The sequence below is a fragment of the Daktulosphaira vitifoliae genome, unplaced genomic scaffold (assembly GCF_025091365.1).
Source record: "Daktulosphaira vitifoliae isolate Bord-2020 unplaced genomic scaffold, ASM2509136v1 Scaffold_2, whole genome shotgun sequence".
Taxonomy (NCBI): domain Eukaryota; kingdom Metazoa; phylum Arthropoda; class Insecta; order Hemiptera; family Phylloxeridae; genus Daktulosphaira; species Daktulosphaira vitifoliae.
In genome coordinates, this window is record NW_026099573.1 from 12,713,851 (window position 1) to 12,735,674 (window position 21,824).

At 27.1% G+C, this 21,824-nt stretch overlaps 2 protein-coding genes and 1 long non-coding RNA gene across 4 annotated transcripts in view; all 3 read right to left on the reverse strand.

Moving 5' to 3' along the window:
- Window positions 1-9,121, reverse strand: part of LOC126900025 (uncharacterized) — a 105,448-nt gene extending 96,327 nt beyond the window's left edge. For both annotated transcript variants that reach the window (XM_050675382.1, XM_050675383.1), the window contains exon 1: window positions 8,216-9,121. In XM_050675382.1, coding sequence (XP_050531339.1) covers window positions 8,216-9,102 — 887 coding nt within the window. In that variant the 5' untranslated portion in view covers window positions 9,103-9,121. The remainder of the gene's footprint in view (window positions 1-8,215) is intronic.
- LOC126900055 (uncharacterized) lies at window positions 2,399-7,298 on the reverse strand. The gene is made up of 3 exons (XR_007702786.1): window positions 5,289-7,298; window positions 4,001-4,142; window positions 2,399-3,364 (listed from the first exon to the last, which is right to left on the reverse strand). It is a non-coding gene; the product is annotated as an uncharacterized LOC126900055 (long non-coding RNA).
- Window positions 9,122-15,289: 6,168 nt separating the features above from the next.
- Window positions 15,290-18,925, reverse strand: LOC126900036 (uncharacterized). Its single transcript, XM_050675413.1, has 2 exons — window positions 18,009-18,925; window positions 15,290-16,156 (listed from the first exon to the last, which is right to left on the reverse strand). The coding sequence occupies exons 1-2, from the start codon at window positions 18,899-18,901 to the stop codon at window positions 15,364-15,366; spliced, it is 1,686 nt and encodes a 561-aa protein (XP_050531370.1). The 5' UTR covers window positions 18,902-18,925; the 3' UTR covers window positions 15,290-15,363.
- Window positions 18,926-21,824: the final 2,899 nt, after the last annotated feature.

Below are 21,824 nucleotides of genomic sequence, written 5' to 3' on the forward strand. Positions count from 1 at the left end.
CATCGAAGCGTTTTTTTTTGATAGTGATTTTAATCACTGTCAGATATCATTATACTTGATCCATCTATGCTACGTCACCACAGCCGGAGTACTTCCTTCGTCCGAACTGGCTTCTTTTTCTTGGTGTAAGAGTGAATTATGAAGTTTTTGACATTTTCCACACTTTCGCGATGGACATTGATTTACGTGATGGTTGTTTTTTTTTTAAACAATTTTTGCACAATTTCAATTAACTGACTTTATTTATTCTGGACGCTATATCAAGTTCCAGAAATGTAGTGCACTTATATATTAGNGTGCCAAAAATGTAGTGCACTTATATATTGGATGAGGTTGTTGACACAAATAACATTTCATTTTTGACGTAGTTAAAAATGTCGATGCACCTTTTTTGTACGTTCCAACTTTTGAAGTTCTAATTGACAACCAATTTGATTCATTTTGCTTGAATGTTAATAATTTTGCGTTTTCCGCCGACTCTAACATCTGACTTCTTTTACTCAAGAACTCCATCATTAATTCTACACTCGGTAAGTCCTCTCTCGACACTTCCGTTTCCCATTAATGTATTGTATTTGTGTCGAGTTTTGTATATATGACATGCAATAACAACGCACCCTAATTGTATGGATCATGATTTAAAGCTTTTAATACTTGTATATGCGCGTTTAGTGGATCAGTTAAATGTTTTAATTTAATGGCTGATTCTTTATTCATTGGTTCCAGGTCAAATATACGTTTCGTGTGTATTTGAATTATAAAAATAGAGTGGACTGTATTTCTAGATTTTATTTTATTATAATGAAAAATTATTTATAGTAACAATTATTACGTCGCGAAACGGTCCGGCAATGTTACCGGCATAGCGTATAACGAGCAACTAACCGATCCCACCATTATCACAAACGATAATCGTATAATTAACACTTATTATATATCAATTAATGTTTCAAAGTTTTAAGTTAAAAATTAATCTTAAATTTTATTATCGTATTTCAATTTTATGGAACTTAAAATATGTTTTAACGTCTCCTTTTGATGAATCGGATGTAAAGTTGTATTTAGTTGAATTAATAAATCACATTAAATATCATTGTCAATTTCAAGATAAATTTTATTTACGGGATAATATAATCAAGACAGACGTTTATATAAAATTATTTAACTCACAATTAAATCAAAATATTCTTTGATAGTTATCTTATACTTCAAACATTCAATTCCATAATAAGTTCAATAAACTACAGATATGCAAAATTGTTGAAATTATAAAGACGATGATAAATGAATGTGAAAATTATTATAATAAGAATTTATTTGACAAATTTGTTGAATGCACTAAATTAATTCAAGAAGTTATTGTAAATTCAGAATCTATGTTTCAAACTTTAAATGATATTTTGTTATTTATCATAAATTTGAACCTAAAATCTATATTCCCTGAATACGAAGCTCCAAATACAATAATTAACAGAAGACATAGTTTCATTTCTTTAATTTCTAATTGGTTTTTGTTGGTTTACGATACACGTTCCGTTTGCTGTTTTTCGACACCTTTACCAGATATGGATAATTAAATTTTCGTCTATTGTAAAAGCATATCAATTGAAAAGCCATACAACAGACACAGAAAATCCATTGATTATATTCCTAGGAAAAGCTACATTCTCAGTCCAATAAGGTGGGATTTTTAAATTTAATTTTTTAGCAAATTCAAATCAAAATTTTCTAACATGTTTGGTACTCAACCCAAAATATATATTAGTACATTCTTTTAAAATATTCAGCCAAAATTGCTTCTTATTCCACATTAAATATTCACTTGAGTGTGATTTGTAACCATATTTTGGTAGAGAATCACTAAACTTTCTATTTTTTATATACCAGTTCAATCTAACATGCCAAATAACTGCAGTTCTCTTCATCAGTTCATTGTCTTTGCATCGGTTAGATATTTTTTCTCTTGTTCACGTGATAACTATTACACAACAATTAGGTATATTAATCAAATTTCTATAATAATTAAATGATACAAATGTCCTCCGAATAACTGGTACATTTATCTTCATCAATATGATCTAATTATATAAAGCATCAAAGAAAATACTTAATACATAGAACATTCTTAACAAACAAAATTTAAACGTATAAAATATTTTATTTATAAATAAATAAAAGAAATAATAAAAAACTCGTCCGCTATGTAATAATAGTAAACTTATGTNATCACTGTCAGATATCATTATACTTGATCCATCTATGCCACGTCACCACTGTGCCGCGACCCCCCTGTGCTGGGTTTTTTTATTTACTTTTCGAAGTCAAAATTACTTTTGTTATCTTGTAAAATACACATGATATCAGAGATTTTTAAGAAAATATAATTTTACACACAGTATAACAATAATAATAATAAAGTAATTATTGTGTTTTTATACATGTCATAAAGGTAAATATTGACCGTCTTACAATTGTACCCGTTCCCCCAACCATAACATATATTAACACAGAAATACACGTTAAAAATTATGAAAGAAATTACAACAAATAGAAATTGGTATATATAAAAAATTATGTTAATTCCTTAAAATTTAAATATTCGTAATCAATTTTGATAATTTTACCACAAAATGATTTCATATATTTGCAAATAATTTCATAAACTGGACCATCATGCTTCTTTTTATAAAAAAAACTTTTTAATTTATTTGCATGTCTAATATTCTTTAAAAATAAGCAATGTTTTTTTGAGTTATAAAGCATTTCATTACTTAATCCTTTATATAGATCGCAATGGGACATGTATATTCGATCAAGATACGCCTTTGCTTCTACTTCATTCATCGTTTTTGTATATTTATACGAACCATTATTCAGAGCTTTTATATCATTTACAAATCTCGTTATTATACTGGCTAATTTCGCCAGATGTTTATTGCCTTGATTGGGATACTTCCAAATAGATAATTTTTTTAGTGTAGCCATAGCAGATAATAAAGATTTTAGCATATCAATAGACAACGATATTGAATCGCGCATTTTATTTATGCATTCTACAGGCTTATTAATAGTACCCTTTGATTCTTCATTTCTACATGAGCTGATTAGGGTTAACAAGATAACTTCATAGTTTTTGAGTATTTCAGTATACCTGCATCTCAGTAATTGATTAAAATACTTTTCTATTTTACTTAAGTTTGTGGAGTTCACTTTTGTCTGAAACAATTCATGTGCATCTATTCTTTTATGGTTTTCTTCAAAAATCATAATATTTTGAAAGGGCTTAAAATATTTTTTTGCAAATAATTTGTTTAGTGTAGCAATTTTATGTTCGGAAGTATCAGCATAAAGTGGCGGCACAAGACTATAAGAATAAAAATATTTTAATGATTTGGTTTAGTATTTTATAAAATTTTATTTTGTTTTTTTATACCTCTAAAAAATAATCTCTTAAATTAGAAATATTAGACAAAGAAAATATGGAGATTTTGTGTGTATAAAATTTTAACGAATAAATTAGTTCTATGTATTATGTAAAATTTGAGCCTTAAAATGTTGATGAAATTAACAATTAATAAAAATAAAATACCATAAACATAAACAACATTTGTATCATTTGTAGCCCAGCATTCACTGATAACTTAAATAACTTTTGAACTAGTTAATATTTTTTAGTGATTATTTTTTAAATAACAGTTATACGTTAGGGTTATAATTATATCTCAATAATTTAAATTTTTACGTTTTATAAATAATTATTTTTAAACTTTAAATAAAATTAAAAAAAAAAAATCTATGATATCTATTTTATAGGGTAGATTTTAAGGAAAATATTGATAAAACAATATCTTATTAAAATACAGTAGTTGTAAGTATATATCATTTTAAAGTTTGTGAAATTGAATTTTTATGTGTTATTTTACGGTATTAAACATTGAAATACGCGTTTAATCAAAAGCATTTAATCAAATAAATAAATTATTATCGCAAAAACACATACCGCAATATCCGGATTTTTCACATCCGTTTAATGTAACAGACGCTTGCAACTCAGCCATTGAAGCTATACTATCGCAAATGAAGATTGGGTCTGACTTACTGATATCGTATATTTCTCGCATATTGAACAAGGCAGAAAAGAACTACAACACAACAGAGAAATAACTCTTAGCCATAGTATGGGCAGTAAAATAATTTCGACCTTATCATTTCCAAAAGAAATTAATAGTAATAACAGAACACAAATCTTTCCTATTATTATCTCCTAGGTAACATCCCTATCTAATCACTTAATTGACCCTTCTCCCGTCATTTCATCATTTAAATTCAACTTTATCAATGCTGACTGAGGCTTATATTTTGCATACATCAATGCTTATTTGTTCAACTTTTGTCTTTCTTCTTCTCCCTTATCAGATTATGATTTCTTTGTTTCTATTCTACTGAATGCCGTGAATGCCTCTATACCAATTTTCAAAACTTCCAAAAAAAATTTGCCTCTTTCACCTATTTGGTGGAACTCTACATGTACAACCGCTGTTAAAGAACGCTCTGTTTCTTTCCATCAGTACAGATCTTATTCCATCGACCTATTGCCCTCTCCTCGTCTCTCTGTAAAATAGTAGAATACTTATTAAAAATTCGTTTAGATTGGTATCTGGAAAAAAATACTCTCATCCCGAATAACTTATTCGGTTTTAAAAGAGGCTTTGGTACTATGGAGTGTCTATTTTCCTTTATAGGACCCATATATGAGTCCTTTGACAAAAAATAATTACTTCCAGCAATATTTATGGATATCAAGGGTGCATTTGACTCAGTCCATATACCTACTCAATAAAAACACTTAAACGTCATTGAACCCCCTCTTCTTTGTAATTTTATTTCCTCACTTTTTTCTCATCGCTTCCTACACTTCTCCATCCCTTCCGGGGTTTCTATTTCTCGTTCTTCTTTTCGTGGCTTTCCACAAGGCAGTTATCTTAATCCCATTCTTTTCAATATATATATATGTGTGTACTATCAGTAATGACCTCTTCTCTCACGGTTTCTCCTTCCTCTTTTATGCTGATGATATTGTCCATTTTTCTTCTGATAAATCACTTAATCACGCTGTAGCTAATCTCAACGACACCTTGTACATACTGTACCAAAATCTCCTCTCTTCTTACTTTACCAAAGCTTCTTAAAAGAGTCAATTTATCATTTTTACTAGAAAACATATACCTCTCTCTATCGCCATTGTACTTTAGTTGATCATTTAATATCCCCTCCAATCTGTTACTTACTTAGGACTTAACTTAAGTAGACTTAGGACTTAACGACACTAAGTTAAGAAAGGTTCCTTTTTTCCTTTGCATCACACTGGTCTAATTTTCTCCGTTGTATTATCGGGACATCTTGGGAATTTCATTCCTCTTCCCTTTTATTAATTTTTAACTCTATTATTCGTGCCAAGATTGACTACGTTTCCTTTCTCTTCTCTTCTGCATCCTTATGTCACCGTAATAAGCTTAATTCAGTAATGGCTTCTTGCTTTCGCTCAATTTAGGCGCTCCTCCTTCTATTTCTGTTCCCAGCCTTGAAATTGAATGCTGTTGTCCTCCTATCGAAATTAGAAGACTTCGATAAGCGTGCAAATTACTCCTAAAATCTATTTCCTGCCCCAAATTCTCATTATTCAATCTTTATAAAACTGTTCGCCAACTCTGGCGTTATGTCCCCAAATCTCTTCCTTATCCTTGTTTCTATATGTTCTTCATTTTTTCCTCTCACTAATCATACACAGAAGTCCTATAGTCGTCTTCCTATTTGTGACTGCCCTTACAAAGCCATAATCATCACTCCTAATCTTCATGTACTAACTAATTTCCTAGGGTTCTCACATTCTAACCTCCAATCCCTTCTTTTGACCATTATTAATAATTTATTCTCTCACTATATTTCTTCAAACTTTCCCAACTGTCGTCTATTTTTTACTGATGGGTCTCCCTCATTATTCCTTAATATCTCCTTTTCTACCAACCTGCATTCTTTTTCTTCCTCCTTTAGTCCCGAATGCATTGCTATTGTCAATGAACTTCTCTAGGTTTTTGTTTCTTTAGATACTTCTTTTCTCATCTTCTCAGATTCGCAGGCTTGTCATCTGGCTATTAATTATAACCCTTTTGATTCTCAAACTTTTCCTATGATCCTTTCAATTAGAGCACTCCTCCACAAAATTTTAACGTCTGGTTAAGTTCAATTCCATTGAATCCCTAGATATGTCGGGATCCGTGGTAACGAGTTCGCTGATTCATTGGCTAAATGTGAATCATCATTCTTATGTTATCCTTCCTTTCTTCTTCCTTATTTTGATTTTCTTAATTATTTTAGATCTAAGCTAATGGAAGCATAGCTCACCAAGTGGTCTTTTCTCCCTAACATCTTTGACCGATGGCATAGGCACATCGTACCTACCCGTTCCAAAATTCCGTAGTTCCATTAACTAGATCTCACTCACAATATATTTTATAGCATTTCACGACTCAGACTGGGTCATAACCTTTTACCAACATTCGCCTACAAATTAAATCTGAACTCGGTTCCCTTTTGCCATTCATATAAGAATGAAATCCTCGGAGATTTTCCTCGCTATTTATTAAATTGCTCCTCCTTGGCGTCTAATAGGTGCCTACTTTTAACATTTTTAAAATCCAATAGAAATTACAATTTTGTACCCTCTGTTGTACTAAATTCCCATTTTATTCCCGTTATTATTGCCATCATTTCTTTTATATTGAGCACTGGTTGTACTATTTAACTACTTTATTATATATTATGATTTATTGTACATACTTTACTTTTGTTATACAAATTAACACCAATTCATAACGCTAATTAATACTATGTTATCTAATTCGTATGTAATTGTCGAGCTATGATATTTTCATAATAAAAGCTAATAAAAACAAAAACTTATTATTATTTAAATAAATGTAAAAATAATATAATGTTATACAATTGTAAATGTTCACAAATAATAAAATTAAAATTATTATTATAAAAGTGTTGATTTTAAGTTTCATAAATTAAACCACCTTGTGCACCGCACTAGACATTATCATGTAATATGAGACAATATGTTGACGTATCGTTTGTTATGGGAATCTTAGTATCTAGTTTTACTTTAGCTACCGGTTTTTAAATGGAATATTTCGAAAAATCATCAAAATTAAAATTAAACGTTATTAACATTATCAAAATTTATCATATCAATAACTGTAAAAGTTAATCCAGTACAATTAAAATTAAAATTTTGAAAAACTTACTTTTTTTCAAGTGTTGGTTGTTTTCAAAGTATATTTAACGCTTATTGTGAATTATAATTGTAAAACAAATTTATGCTTAAGTTATAACTGTAACACAACAGTTTACAAACAAAAGAAATATACTGAAATTCTTTGGAAATTAGAGTATTTATTCTCTCGTCAAACCCAAAAACTTATAAGTCATAGAAGAGACAGGAGGCACTGTTCTCGAAAATTATCGAGGAAAATGGTAATTAAATGAATTATGTTGAAATGAAGCTCATAAATGTATTATTAAATTACTTCATCGATAAGTATCGCATACACTCTTCTGTAACTATAATGTGGTAAGAGGTAAATGAGGCGCTAAATAAGTATATGGAGGCAACGGCCCTATATGCGCATATCAAATGTATGTAACCATAAATAACATTATTTTACAACGGCAAACATTTATACATAAAATATAACGTATTTTGGGAACAATTTTACCATTTTCAACGCTAAAAGCACTTATACAATTTTTGAACAATACACACAATGTTCTGAATTAAATACATGACGTAAAATGAATATATTTGAAAAAATTATTATTATCAAAAATTATTATCGAAACAGAAGTTTTAACGTATGATTGAATAAACACTTAACAAATTAAAAATTGAGCGCATAAAACAAGAGCATATTTAATATATATTTCTCGCTCAAATTGTACAAGATGATTATTTAAAAGTTAGTAATAGATTTTCTTAAAATAAATATATTAATAACTTTTTTTGACTTTCAATTATACTACTAACATTAAATGCACATTAATACATCAATACATTTGTCGGAATTCATTAAAAAATCATTGCTGTAAGCTTAAAGCTAAAAATCTCATAATAATCTTAATATCTAATAAATTTAATAAATATTAACTTTACCCAGGTACAGTTGGATGTAATAATTCTTGATATCCGAGATTATTATTCTCATTTTCAATAGTTTCCTTATAAAATATAATGAGATTATCATAAATAAATTGAACAAAACTTTTATAATTTTCTTGCGGTAAAAAGTATTTTTCGTTGTACTTTTCTAACAAACATTTACGAACAAAATTACTATTAATATTGCTGGATTTATCTGAAAATGGAAAATTTTGAAGCATATGATTTACTTCGGTATGGAAATGTTTGACATTTAAAAGATCCCCGCAAGCTTCATCTGTATCAAATTCTCCATTTGATTTAATGTAAGTAATCTCACATAGTTTTTCCTTTGATAGAATGAATGTAATAAAATATTTAATCTCGTTAATTACTGTATTTGGAGCTTCGTATTCAGGGAATATAGATTTTAGGTTCAAATTTATGATAAATAACAAAATATCATTTAAAGTTTGAAACATAGATTCTGATTTTACAATAACTTCTTGAATTAATTTAGTGCATTCAACAAATTTGTCAAATAAATTCTTATTATAATAATTTTCACATTCATTTATCATCGTCTTCATATGGCCGTCATATAATTTCATTAATTTCGCATATCTGATATTTATTGAACTTATTATAGAGTTAAATATTTGAGGTATACGAATACATTCATTAATATGTTGATTCAATGGTGTGTTTAGTAATTTTTCAGAATCGTCTGTTTTGATTATATTATCCCATAAATTAAATTTCTCTTGAAATTGACTATGATACATAATGTGATTTACTGAGTCAATTAAATATAATATTTCATTACCATAACCAGAAGTAGACGTTAAAATATATTTTAAGTTCCATAAAATTGAAATAATATAAAAAAATTTTAGATTCATTTTTATCCTGAAACATAGAAAGAACATTTGACAATAAAATAAGTAATAAAATAAATAAATTATTACGTGTTTTTATAGCATTTACCTTAATAGATATAGAAATAGAAATGTAATTTTAAACTATAAAATAAGTTTATTCAGATAGACTATATCATTATTAAATGTTTAATTTCTATACATATGTATTTTTTAATTTTATGTATTCAATACTTTTAAATATTACACTGTAAGAATGTTCCTTATTTATTTTATTAAATTTTATATGTATGAATATTCTGTTCTATGTATTTTCATAAAAAAATTAATTCGGGACTAATTGAGTTAATATATTAATATTATTTGAATGTAACTAATAGACATTATTTGTTTATAGTAAAAAAATTAAGTCCAATCCAAGAAAATCTATTTCATATGGATAAAATACTTTAAAGAGAATTATAATATTTTTTTTATATTGAAACCTTAAATAATTCCCTTTTATTTGATATAATATTTTTGAAAATCTGACCCTTTACTTGTCCACACATATGTCAAATTAAAGGCTGTGTTAAGCACTATTAATTAAAAAAAAAAAAATTGTCCCGACGACTTGTCTTCTACGTGCAATCGGCTGCCGTAGTTGAAAATGCTATTTTTGTGTTAAAATTTTTGTTTTTCGATTTTAAATGTTCAACTTTCAATTGCTATTACCTTTCAAAAAATGTATGTATTAACATAATTTTTGTTTGTCTAAATACATTATATATACTTCTTTCATATGACATACTTTTTTTCCTAAATTTGACCATTTTCTCTTATACAGGTGCGTTAAAAACTTGAATCATACGTATAAAAAGTAGAACTTTTGAAAATATTAAAATATTAAAACTATACAGTACAGTTGCAGCCACCGACTAGCAACCATCACTCTGAAGATGGGCTCTGCAATGATTCCGAAACGTCAGAACTCAACTGCAAACATGGATATATCCTCAATACGCTAAACTAACTATGGTAAAAAGGGGCATTCTGGTTCTCCTCGCTTCACCTACCACAGTTCCTGATGATGAAGCGTTGTCTGGGGGACGAGGAAATTCGATGTAAAATAACATAATGGAGGGGGAACGACGAAAATTAACATAAATTAACCTAATGTAATGGGAGGGGTGGGGGATGAAATACAAAATAATCTAACGAGTCTTGTCGCGCGTCCAAATCGATTATTATGCGGAAAAATAAAAATGAATTTTCGAGAGTAGGTACACGGTAATCCTTGAACATGCTCGTCAAGTCCGTGTGTTTGATGTGCCGCACCCCATACGCAAAGGATTACTCCTCCAACCTTCAAAGACATTGCCGTATCGCATATATTGTTCAACGACCGCCGCATACACTACTACCGGCGACACTTCCACCTAGGCCGCAGATGACGACGACAATAATCGCACTAATATATTGATGAATGTTGATTTCGACTAATTTGTTAATAAACTATACATATAGTTATTTGTTTGGATTATCACGCAGTAGCCGATCATATAATATATACGAAATATCGGTTTTTAACAAGAAAAAACGCATTTTCCAGGTAAGCTATACGGTTACGGTGAAAGTACGAATTTTAAACGTCGAATCCGATATTTTGATATGCGACATGCACATATATAGATAAGACCGAACCTAAAATGTTAATTTTGTCTAATTTAAAAAAAAAACATAGATTTGTTTAAAACAGACAATGTGCCAGATGGCTCTATAGATGATTATTTTAATAATGATATTTTAATACTATAGTACTTGAAATGAAAACAGCAGATGGCTTAATGCAATGGCGATGTCGCCGTCATTTACATCGAAAGTTATTTGTTAACATACAATTAACCGTATCATTCTTAGATAGCCTTCCTTCATCACAAAGACACAATACAATTACCAATGCTGTTGAAGATGAGGTTAGATTTGACGAAAGTGAATTGATGGAAAATACTCACACAGATATTGAAGAAAACATCTTGTAAATAGAAAAAGTCTAATTTCAGTTTTGTAAAGTTGATTTAGAAAAGTATATTTTTGATTCCGAAGAAAGTTTTTTGAAGAGCAATATATTTGTTCATAAATAAATAAACATTGTTTTTATAAAGTTTGTATAAAATCTTTTAATTTTTTTGTATGTATGTTATAGAAGTAACAAAATATGCTACTTTATAATTTTTTATTATTTCTCCGTAAAAATTACAATATTAAATTATTAAATATTAGTTTCATACTATATTTAATTGCTATAATAAATATTTATTCATAACTTATACTTTTAAATCTAAGAACTACTAATCAGGATATAATTCAGGAGTGATTAAAATCACTGTTAGATATCATCTATACTTGTCCCAACATTCCCACGTCTATACTATGCCGCGAACTCTATTGTGCTCCGTTGTTTTCATTACATGTAGATTTGATATATTATTGAAAAAAAAAATGAAATTGCTAATTTAAGCTATAAAATTACATAATTATAGTTTTAGAACGCCATTACTTACAGAAATAAGTTTTCGACATTATTTTCTATATATAATCGCATTTATACATGATAGAGGGTTTCTGATGTTTTTTCCTTTTTCATCTTAAAATACTTTGTATTAGGTTTTATTTTATGTAGGTTTATTAAAAAATGTAAGTTTTTTAGAACATTAACAAGAATTGAAAAGTAAAAAGGCAAATATGATTTTATATTCCCACAGTACCTCCGATAACGATTGAATATTCAAAACAAAGTATGTCATTTATAAGACAAATATTATCAATAAAAATTTCGTACTTATCTGTCCAGTTTTTGAGAAGTTAATTGAGTATATAATGAAAACTACGAAAATCAATATTAATTGTTTATTATAAATGACATTTTTTAGGACATTATTCTTTTTTACTAGAACTGGGAAAATTTTTTTCTAAATTATGGTACTGATAGTTTCAACGAAATATGATTTGAGATATTAAACACTTTGTTTAAGAAAATCGGTTTAGTAAGAATGAATGTAAACACTTATACACACAAAAAAAAAAAAACACGACAGAGTAAAACTAATAGTTTCTCTGCTACACATCAAAGTTAAAATATGAATTAACGTAGTCCAAAAATGAATAAATTATTTAAAAAAAATTACATCGAAGTCTTAATTATATAAAAGTTGTCAGTAATAGCAAAAAGCTTTCATTTTCGATTGAAAATATCATGAATAATTCATTTTAATGAATAAGTTAATATAATCGAACAGTTTTATAATAATCGAATACTATCAAATAACATTGACAATCTTATTATTCTAGTCAATAATGAATCACTAACTTAGTGATTTGCATATTAATTAATTTTTGATGAGATTTTCAATAACTTAGGTTAAGTGGCTGCTGAGTATAGTAACTTATGAGATGACATGAGGCACCTTACCCTCATCTACAAGTAATATATTATAAACATGGTAATATATATTATAAGTGGAAAAATAAATTACAAAATTATAAAAGAAGTTTATATAGTAAAATTATATTAATTCTTCAAAGCCTCAATTCTCGTAATCAATTTTAATAATTTTAGTACAAAATTTTTTCATATGTTTGCAAACTGGTTTCATTGACTGGACCATCATATTTCATACTAATTAAATAATTTTTAAAAATATGATCATTTACAATTTTATCTAAAAATTTACAACAATCTCTTGGAATTTTATTCATCTCTTTGTTTATATCTATCTGCAACTCCTTGTAGGACTCATATAATTGATAAAGATAAGTCTTTGCTTCATTCCATATTTTTTGTAAATTCATACGAACCATTATTCAGAGCTTTTATATCATAAACAAATCTCGTTATAATACTGGCTAATTTCGTCAAACGATTATGGCTTCTTTTGTTATACTCCCAAATACATAATTTTTTTAGTGTAGCCATAGCAGATAATAAGGATTTTAGCATATTAATGGACAGCGATATTAAATCACGCAGTTTGTTTATGTATTCTACAAGCTTATTAATAGTACTATTTGATTTAAGTATTAAATAATTTTGATTCGTAGTTTTAAGTATTTAGGATCAGAAAAGAGCGGTGGTATTGACGAGGATGTAAGACACAGGATTAAGTGCGAGTGGTTGAAATGGAGAGAAGCGTCTGGTGTCTTATGCGATAAAAGAATTCCAATGAGACTGAAAGGTAAATTCTACAAGACTGTAGTGAGACCAGCTATTATGTGTGGTTCAGAGTGTTGGGCGGTTTATAAGAATGTAGAGCAGAGAATGGTTGTAGCAGAGATGAGAATACTTAGATGGATGAGTGGAGAGACTAGAGAAGATAAGATAAGCAAATAAAGAAATTCAAAACAACATAACTGTCCTATGCACTAAACTATTTTCAAGTGACCTACGTCTTTTCAGTCGTCAACAGAGTGATCTAGGGTAGATGCGAGCTCAATTTCAGTTCTTTTCACAATAGATTATACTAATGTCCTACAATCCAATGGCCCACATCGTGGCTGAGATCAGACTGCTGAGGTCGACAACTGGAGAGACACTTCCTAATTGCTTAGATAATTAGTGTAATATTTCGATTCCAATTGATACGTATTTCGTAGCTGGTTGGGTTGGGCTTTTTGTTATAAATTTAACATCTCTATCTCTTTTATAGTTTTTTTGAACTGTCGAAATATACATATTGGTGTAATGAATAATTTCATCAACCATTTTTTTTTGAAAATATTATATGGAAAGCATCTACTTCATTTTGAATTTCTTCAGTAGTAAATTTTGAACCGGGTGTTATATTTAGGATATTTTTTCTATTAGCTTTAGCGAATTTACTTGTTAATGGTGTCTTAGACCATTTTGCTGCTTTATCATTACCAATAAAATGTTCAAGCTCAATATTATCATCATCACTATCGCAATCCTCAAATAAACTGCCTTCCAAGCATGAGTTACTACCATGATCACTATTATTTACTATTCTTACTTCATTGTCATCTTCATCACCTTTCACTTCTTCTTCCGACGTTTCAATATCTAATATATCATTCACTTCATTTGGCGTCAGCTTTGACCTAATATAATTATTTTATAATAATTATAATATTAGAAAAATAAACGTCATTATCAGCCAATATAAGACGTAAAAATTACTTACATTATTACCCGCGCGGAGTATTTTATTTACCGATACAAAAATATTTTAAAACCGAGGTTGTTTGCGCAGCTATAAACATCGAAAGACGACTGAAATGGATTAATAACTATTACATATTAGATAAGGAAAAGTTAAATTAGAAGAATAACTGAAAAAAAAATAAAACAAGATAAATAAAAGTATTGGTGTACAAAGTAAACCAGCTCGTGTAGTTAAGAGTTAAATAAACTAATAAAAACGATTTCAACGGAAAAGATAAAAATATGTTTCTTTTTTAATTTTAATGACTAAGTATTAAAGATATGGCTTTTTTGCTAACGACATTTCTTATGGTTAACTTTTAATTCTAAGTTTAGTTCTACAATTTTTCCTGTGAATAGTATAGATTAATAGATAAGTGACAAAAACGAAAAAACTACTATTATGAGGGTTCATAGTCAAATTTTCAACTCTCTTGCGGCACCTGAAGATATTGAAAAAATATATTTTTTTCCCCTTAATCAGGAGACTAAACTGCAACTATTTTTTTCTATTAGAATTTAATTATCAACATTTTCAATATTTCGTTCCACCCTAGTGTCCGTTCAACAATCGTATACGTTCGTCGAACGGACAATTCAAAAATAGACCTCCTGTCAAGTCGTCTGGGTACCGACCTTTTTTTATGGATCGAATATAGGCAATTTTGCGGTTTTTACATGTTACGCAGTGTCGTGTGTTGAAAATTAAATGATTATTAGTGTGAATGATTTGAGCATTTTAGATACAAAGGTAGACTTCAAATGTAATGACATGTTTAAACACTCCTTCGTGACATATTAGTATGTAACAGAATTTTTAAATAATATAAAACTTGTGTATTTAGTTGTTGGTAATATTTTTTGAGACTTTCACAAACATAGGTTATGCAACTACTCAGTAATAGTAATTTATAATTCGATGAGACTTTTGAATGTTCCCGAATATCAATGAACCGTCGAGCAAGAAAACGTAGAAAACCGTACCTACGTTCTAAAAGTCTTACATTATTAATACGGTAAAATATATTATAAGTTGAAAAAGAAATTACATTAAATATATTATAAAAGAAGTTTATACAGAAAAATTATATTAATTCTTCAAAGCCTAAATTTTTGTAATCAATTTCGATAATTTTAGTACAAAATGTATTCATATATTTGCAAATACGATCAATAATTGTACCATCATACTTATTTTTATAAAAATAATTTTTCAATTTATTCATATTCATAATATTTTCTGAAAACTCACAACGATCTTTTAAACGTTTACTCATCTCTTTGTTTATATCTATCTGCAACTCCTTGTAGGACTCTTCTAATTGATAAAGATAAGTCTTTGCTTCTATTTCATTCATATTTTTTGTAAATTCATATGAACCATTATTCAGAGCTTTTATATCATAAACAAATCTCGTTATAATACTGGCTAATTTCGTCAAACGATTATGGCTTCTTTTGCTATACTCCCAAATACATAATTTTTTTAGTGTAGCCATAGCAGATAATAAGGATTTTAGCATATTAATGGACAGCGATATTGAATCACGCATTTTATTTATGCTTTCTACGTGCTTTTTAATAGTACCCTTTGATTCTTCATTTCTACATGAACTGATAAGGGTTAACAAGATAGCTTCGTAGTTTTTGATTATTTCACTATACCTACACCTCAGTAATTGTTCAAAATATTTTTCTATTTGACTTAAATTAGAGGAGTTCACTTTAGTTCGAAACAATTCATAAGCGTCTACTTTTGTACGGTCTTTTACAAAAATTTTAATATTCTGAAATGGCTCAAAATTTTGCTTTTCAAATATTTTGTTTAGTGCAGCGATCTTTTGCTCGGTAGAAATAACATCCGATGGTGGCACAAGTCTATAATAATTAAAATATTTTATTGACATCGGTTTAGTATTTTGTAACATTTTATTTAGTTGTTCTTGAATTACTTTAAACATTAAGGTTAAATATTCTAAACTATTCAAAAGTAAAACTTTTTTTCTTTCTCTAAATTTTGATATAAGCCATAAGTAGAAAAATAATAGATTAAGGGAATTTGAGGGGTTTTACGTGTACAAAATTTATACGAATACTTTATTTTATATGTATAGAGGAACAATTTTTGTTTAAAAATTTTAGTGAACTCAACAGTTAACAAAAGTATAAAATAAAATATTTTAAAATTAAACAACAATTGTATCAATATATACAGGTGATTTTTAACTACACTTTTCGAAATTTCTGCGAATTTATAATGGTAATAATTATTTTATATAATTTACAATAATGGTTTTTTGTTGAAGTACTTAAAAAATTAATATCCTGGTATAATCCCTTATAGCCTAAGTTCTGATCAACTTTAATTTTAAATAATTTATTTTTAAATAGAATTTTCAAATATTAATCCCATTTTTTTTAGTTACAAGCATTAGTCAGTTGAATATTATTATTAATATTATTTGTATTGAGTCATTCTACGTGAAATCACATAATATGTGAGGTTATAATTCAGAAATTTTTGAAATTTTTATCAAAGACTTCTTAAAGGTCATTGTCAAAGAAAATATATAATTTTTTAATTGTTTTGTTTCCAGATAATTAAAAATAAAAAAAACACCTGATATTCTAGAGCTTATAACTTCAAATTTAAATAATCTAACACTATAGAACTATCATTGTTTTACTCATATTAAATAGTACTTCATAATTTCATTTTTTAGTTTATAAATTTTGAAATTTGTTTAACATTGAAATTTTTATTTAAATTTTTACATTTTGCAGTATTTTAATAGCAAAATTTAAAGGTCAGTACAATTGTTTTTATTTCCAAAAACTTTTAGTTATATTCTTTTAACCCATATTATATTTGAATAGATTTATAACTTTTTTTTATCGTTTTACGATCTTCTAAATGCATGGTTTTCTGAACACATCTAACTTTATAATTACATTACACAAAATTGACAGGACGAATTTTTTCAAATTTACATATCACTTACTTTTAGGCAATTAAAATGTCTGTTGAAAATATTATGATGGAATAGTAATTTTAACACCATTTATAGAGTTTCAAAATTTACGATTTACGTATTTTGGAAAACCCAATAAATTTTAATTTAATTTAGTTATTTAATAATAATTCTGAAGAAATATCTAAGCACAAATTTGAACTTTATATATCACACATTACTGTGTACCAAATATATAAACTCATCAGGAATTCTATTGTACTTATCTGCGAAATTCATAAATTAGTTTATTGAAATCTGTAAGGGGCTAGTTTAATACTAGGAAATAAAAAGTGTGTAATATAAGTAGTAAGAACATAGTAATAAATGTTCTTACAAGTCTATGATAAAATTTTCTGACATTTATGAACAATAACCGCACATGATTTTATGATTTCACATGGAATGACCGTATTAAAACTGTATAAAAATAGGGGCGAAATAAAAATAAAATATATAAAAAATAAATTTTTTTTTTTTCGGAGTGTATTAAAAAATTACTTTCACTAACTAAACTACTCTCTATCATTGTTTTGTAAAAAATTAGGTTGTACATTTTAATGAATTTTTTAGCATTAGATAAAATTACTAACATTAAATGCAAAATGATACACCATTACATTTGTCGGATATCATTAAAAAATCAATGCTGTAAGCTTAAAGCTAAAAATCTCATAATAATCTTAATATCTAATAAATTTAATAATTATTAACTTTACCCAGGTACAGTTGGATGTAATAATTCTTGATATCCGAGATTATTATTCTCATTTTCAATAGTTTCCTCAAAAAATATAATGAGATTATCATAAATAAATTGAACAAAACTTTTATCATTTTCTTGCGGTAAAAAGTATTTTTCGTTGTACTTTTCTAGCAAACATTTACGAACAAAATGACTAGTAATATTGCTGGATTTATCTGAAAATGGAAAATTTTGAAGCATATGATTTACTTCGGTATGGAAATGTTTGACATTTAAAAGATCCCCGCAAGCTTCATCTGTATCAAACTCTCCATTTGATTTAATGTAACTAATCTCACATCGTTTTTCTTTTGATAGAATGAGTGTAATAAAATATTTAATCTCGTAAATTACTGTATTTGGAGTTACGTATAAAGGAAATATAGATTTTAGGTTCAAATTTATGATAAATAACAAAATATCATTTAAAGTTTGAAACATGGATTCTGATTTTACCATAACTTCTTGAATTAATTTAGTGCATTCAACAAATTTGTGAAATGATTTTTTATTATAATAATTTTCGCATTCATTTATCATCGTCTTTATATGGCCGTCATATAATTTCAATAATTTTGCATATCTGAAGTTTATTGAAATTATTATGGAGTTAAATATTTGAGGTATAAGATTAATTTCATTATTATTTATATTCAATGGTGTGTTTAATAATTTGTCTGTCTTGATTATATTATCCCATAAATTAAATTTCTTTTGAAATTGACTATGATACATAATGTGATTTACAGAGTCAATTAAATTTAATATGACATCAGAATCATTAATAGAACTATTATAATCATTGCTCGTTAAAATATATTTGATATTCCACAAAATTAAAATACTATAATAAAATTTAAAGTTCATTTTTATCTAATAACTTAGAAAAAAAAATTGACAATTAGAACAATATAATGTTAAATGATGTGGTTTATATAATTCACCTTAATAGAAATTTGAAGTTTAATTTTATAATGTGAAACATATTATTTTAGATAAACAACATTTAAAATTTAATGTTTACCTCTTACTCAACGTTATTTTTAATTTTTATTGCTTCATTATATTTTTGTTACTCAATTGTATGTTCTTTTATTTTTTTTGAAGTATAACAATAATATATTTTAGAAAAAAATTTTGGTGTATGAATTTTCTTAAAAAAAATATAAGGTATGCCATTTTTAACACACGGGGACATTCCAAAAGTTTAAAAATATATATATATATATTTTATTCGCTGTTTTATGAATTATCATTTAGAAACATGAAATATCAATATTATTTGAGTGTTCATTATCCATATGTTTTTATCATTATACATACTGCAAGGGGACTTTACAATGAGGTTGTTCCGCTTGCATAACAACTAGCTATGGTAGCAAGGGTCACTTCTACCTAGGATTGTTGTCACAACTATCAGATATGATTAATGATAATAGGTAGAATTTAGTTAATTAATCAAAGACGCTTCGGTGCAAATCTGTAGATAGTGTTTAATTTTAAAAAAATGGTGAATTATTCCAAAAGCTACATGATCTCCTATTTCTATTTTATTTATATCCTGATTACAAGTTTTATGATTTATAAGTGTAATATATGAATAAATATATAAATGGAGTTATTTAAAAAAAAAGTAAGTCGAATGAAAGTTAATTTTATTTCTCATAAAAAAATTGTATTGATCCATACACTTTTCAATAAGTTGGAGTAAAAGTGTCAGAGTTTCCAGAACACTTTCAAAATTTAAGTTGAAAAAGTTGTCATTTTGAATCCCCTCCTGTGGACAGGTAAAGGGTCAGATTTATAAAATTATATAAATTCAGTTATTTAAAAAAAAGTTATGTCAGTTTTAAGTAAAAAAAATTGAAAAAAATGTCGAAAATAAGCGATTTTTAAATTTGTAATTTTTTTGGAGGTTTCCCCCATTTACGGGGAACGAGGGAAACTTATTCAATTTTCGATGATAATATCTTCGATTAGATACGATTTGTGATCTTTTGACGGATCATTGAAAGAAATCGGTTCGGTGAGAGCTGAAAGAAAGTGGCAACAGACAAAAAAAAAAAACCCAGCACAGAGGGGTCGCGGCACAGTGGTATCGTGGCATAATTGGATCAAGTATAATAATATCTGACAGTGATTAAAATCACTATAAAAAAAAAACGCTTCGATGCAAATCTTTAGATAGTGTTTAATTTTAAAAAATTGGTGTATTATTCCAAAAGCTACATTATCTGCTAGTTCTTTATTAATATCCTGAATGAAAAAATGATTATTAAAAAATATTATTTCTTATAAAAAAATTGTGTTGATCCATATACTTTTCAATAAGTTATAGCATTATAAATTTAAAAATGTAAAAAATAAAATCGAGAATTTTCACACGAAAATAGCATTCGGTAGCCATTTTCACCGTGAAAACAAATTAAAGTCCGAAATTTTGTTTTTTCATGAAAAGTACATTATATTAGCATTTATTTAATATATATATAAAAGTGTCAGTCTTTCTGGAACATTTTCAAAAGTTAAGTTGAAAAAGTTATCATTTGAAACCCTTCTTGTGGGCTTGTAAATGATCAAATGTTTACAAAAATATATAAAATGATAGGTGAATACTTAAGGTATCTATAAAAAAAAAAATTATATTGATTCGGTCATTTTTAAAAAAAGTTATGGCAATTTTAATAATAAAAATTGAAAAAATTTCGAAAATTAGCCATTTTTAAATTTGTAATTTTTTCGGAGGTTTCTCCCATTTACGGGGAACAAGGGTTTTTTTTTCAATTTTTGATGATAATGTCTTCGACTAGATACGATTTGTAATCTTTTTACGTTTTGTTGAAAGAAATCGGTTCGGTGAGAACTGAGAAAAAGTGGTAACAGACACAAAAAAAAAAAAAAAACACATCATAGTAAAACCAATACCTTCTTAACTTCGTATCGAAGCTAAAATATTTTAAGCCATAATCATTTTTCAAAATTATTTAAAATGATTATAATTTTATTAAATAACTGTACTTTTTAACAAAATTTTTTTTCAGAAAAATGATTCAGATTACGTTTTTTTAATGTTTTACTGTTTATAGAGTAAATTTAGAATCAGTTCAAATATAACTTGAAACATTTTTTATTCGTGAATATGGTAAATTTCTAGTTTTTCAATAATTTTAATAATACGATATTTTTATTCCGTTAATGATAATTTTCTTTTCCTTTTTAATATTAGTTAATAATTGTTTTGGTTGGATATAAAATGTTTGTTCTTACGTTCAATGTGTTACGAACCCGTATTGTTATGATATTAGTGTAATGGGGTTAGGGAATAATTAGTATTAGACAACGAATAAGCAGTAAATAATCGCGTTCGAACTGTTGTATAAATATATCGTGTTATAAGTTGTAAGTGATTCACCTTAAGACAACTAATGTTATAGTTATAAATAATTGTATTTCTAAAATTAAAGAACCGTTGTATAAATATATTGTGTTATAACTCTGTACTTTTATTTCACATTACAACAACATCCACACCAACACATTACCGTGTCTCATCTTAGGTAGGACACAACAAATGAATATGGTACAATGAAATTGTTAAATTTTTTCCTCACTCTATCTGTTAGGTTAAGTAATATATTTCACGAAATTTTCAAATTCTTAATTTATGTAAATTTTTAGAGTGTTTATTATTTTATATTATTATTATTTAATATTGGTTTTATTTGAGTTAAATTAATATAATTTCCATTAATTATGAGATGTTACTAAATTTGATTTACATCGGGTCCTC

What these genes read in the sequence shown, in the direction of transcription:
- LOC126900036 (XM_050675413.1), bottom strand. Translation starts at nt 18,901, where the DNA reads ATGAACTTTAAATTTTATTATAGTATTTTAATTTTGTGGAATATCAAA. An exon ending in TTACATCCAACTGTACCTGG is followed by an intron (nt 16,157 to 18,008) that starts GTAAAGTTAATA and finishes TAATTATTATAG; the next exon opens with ACTTGTGCCACCATCGGATG.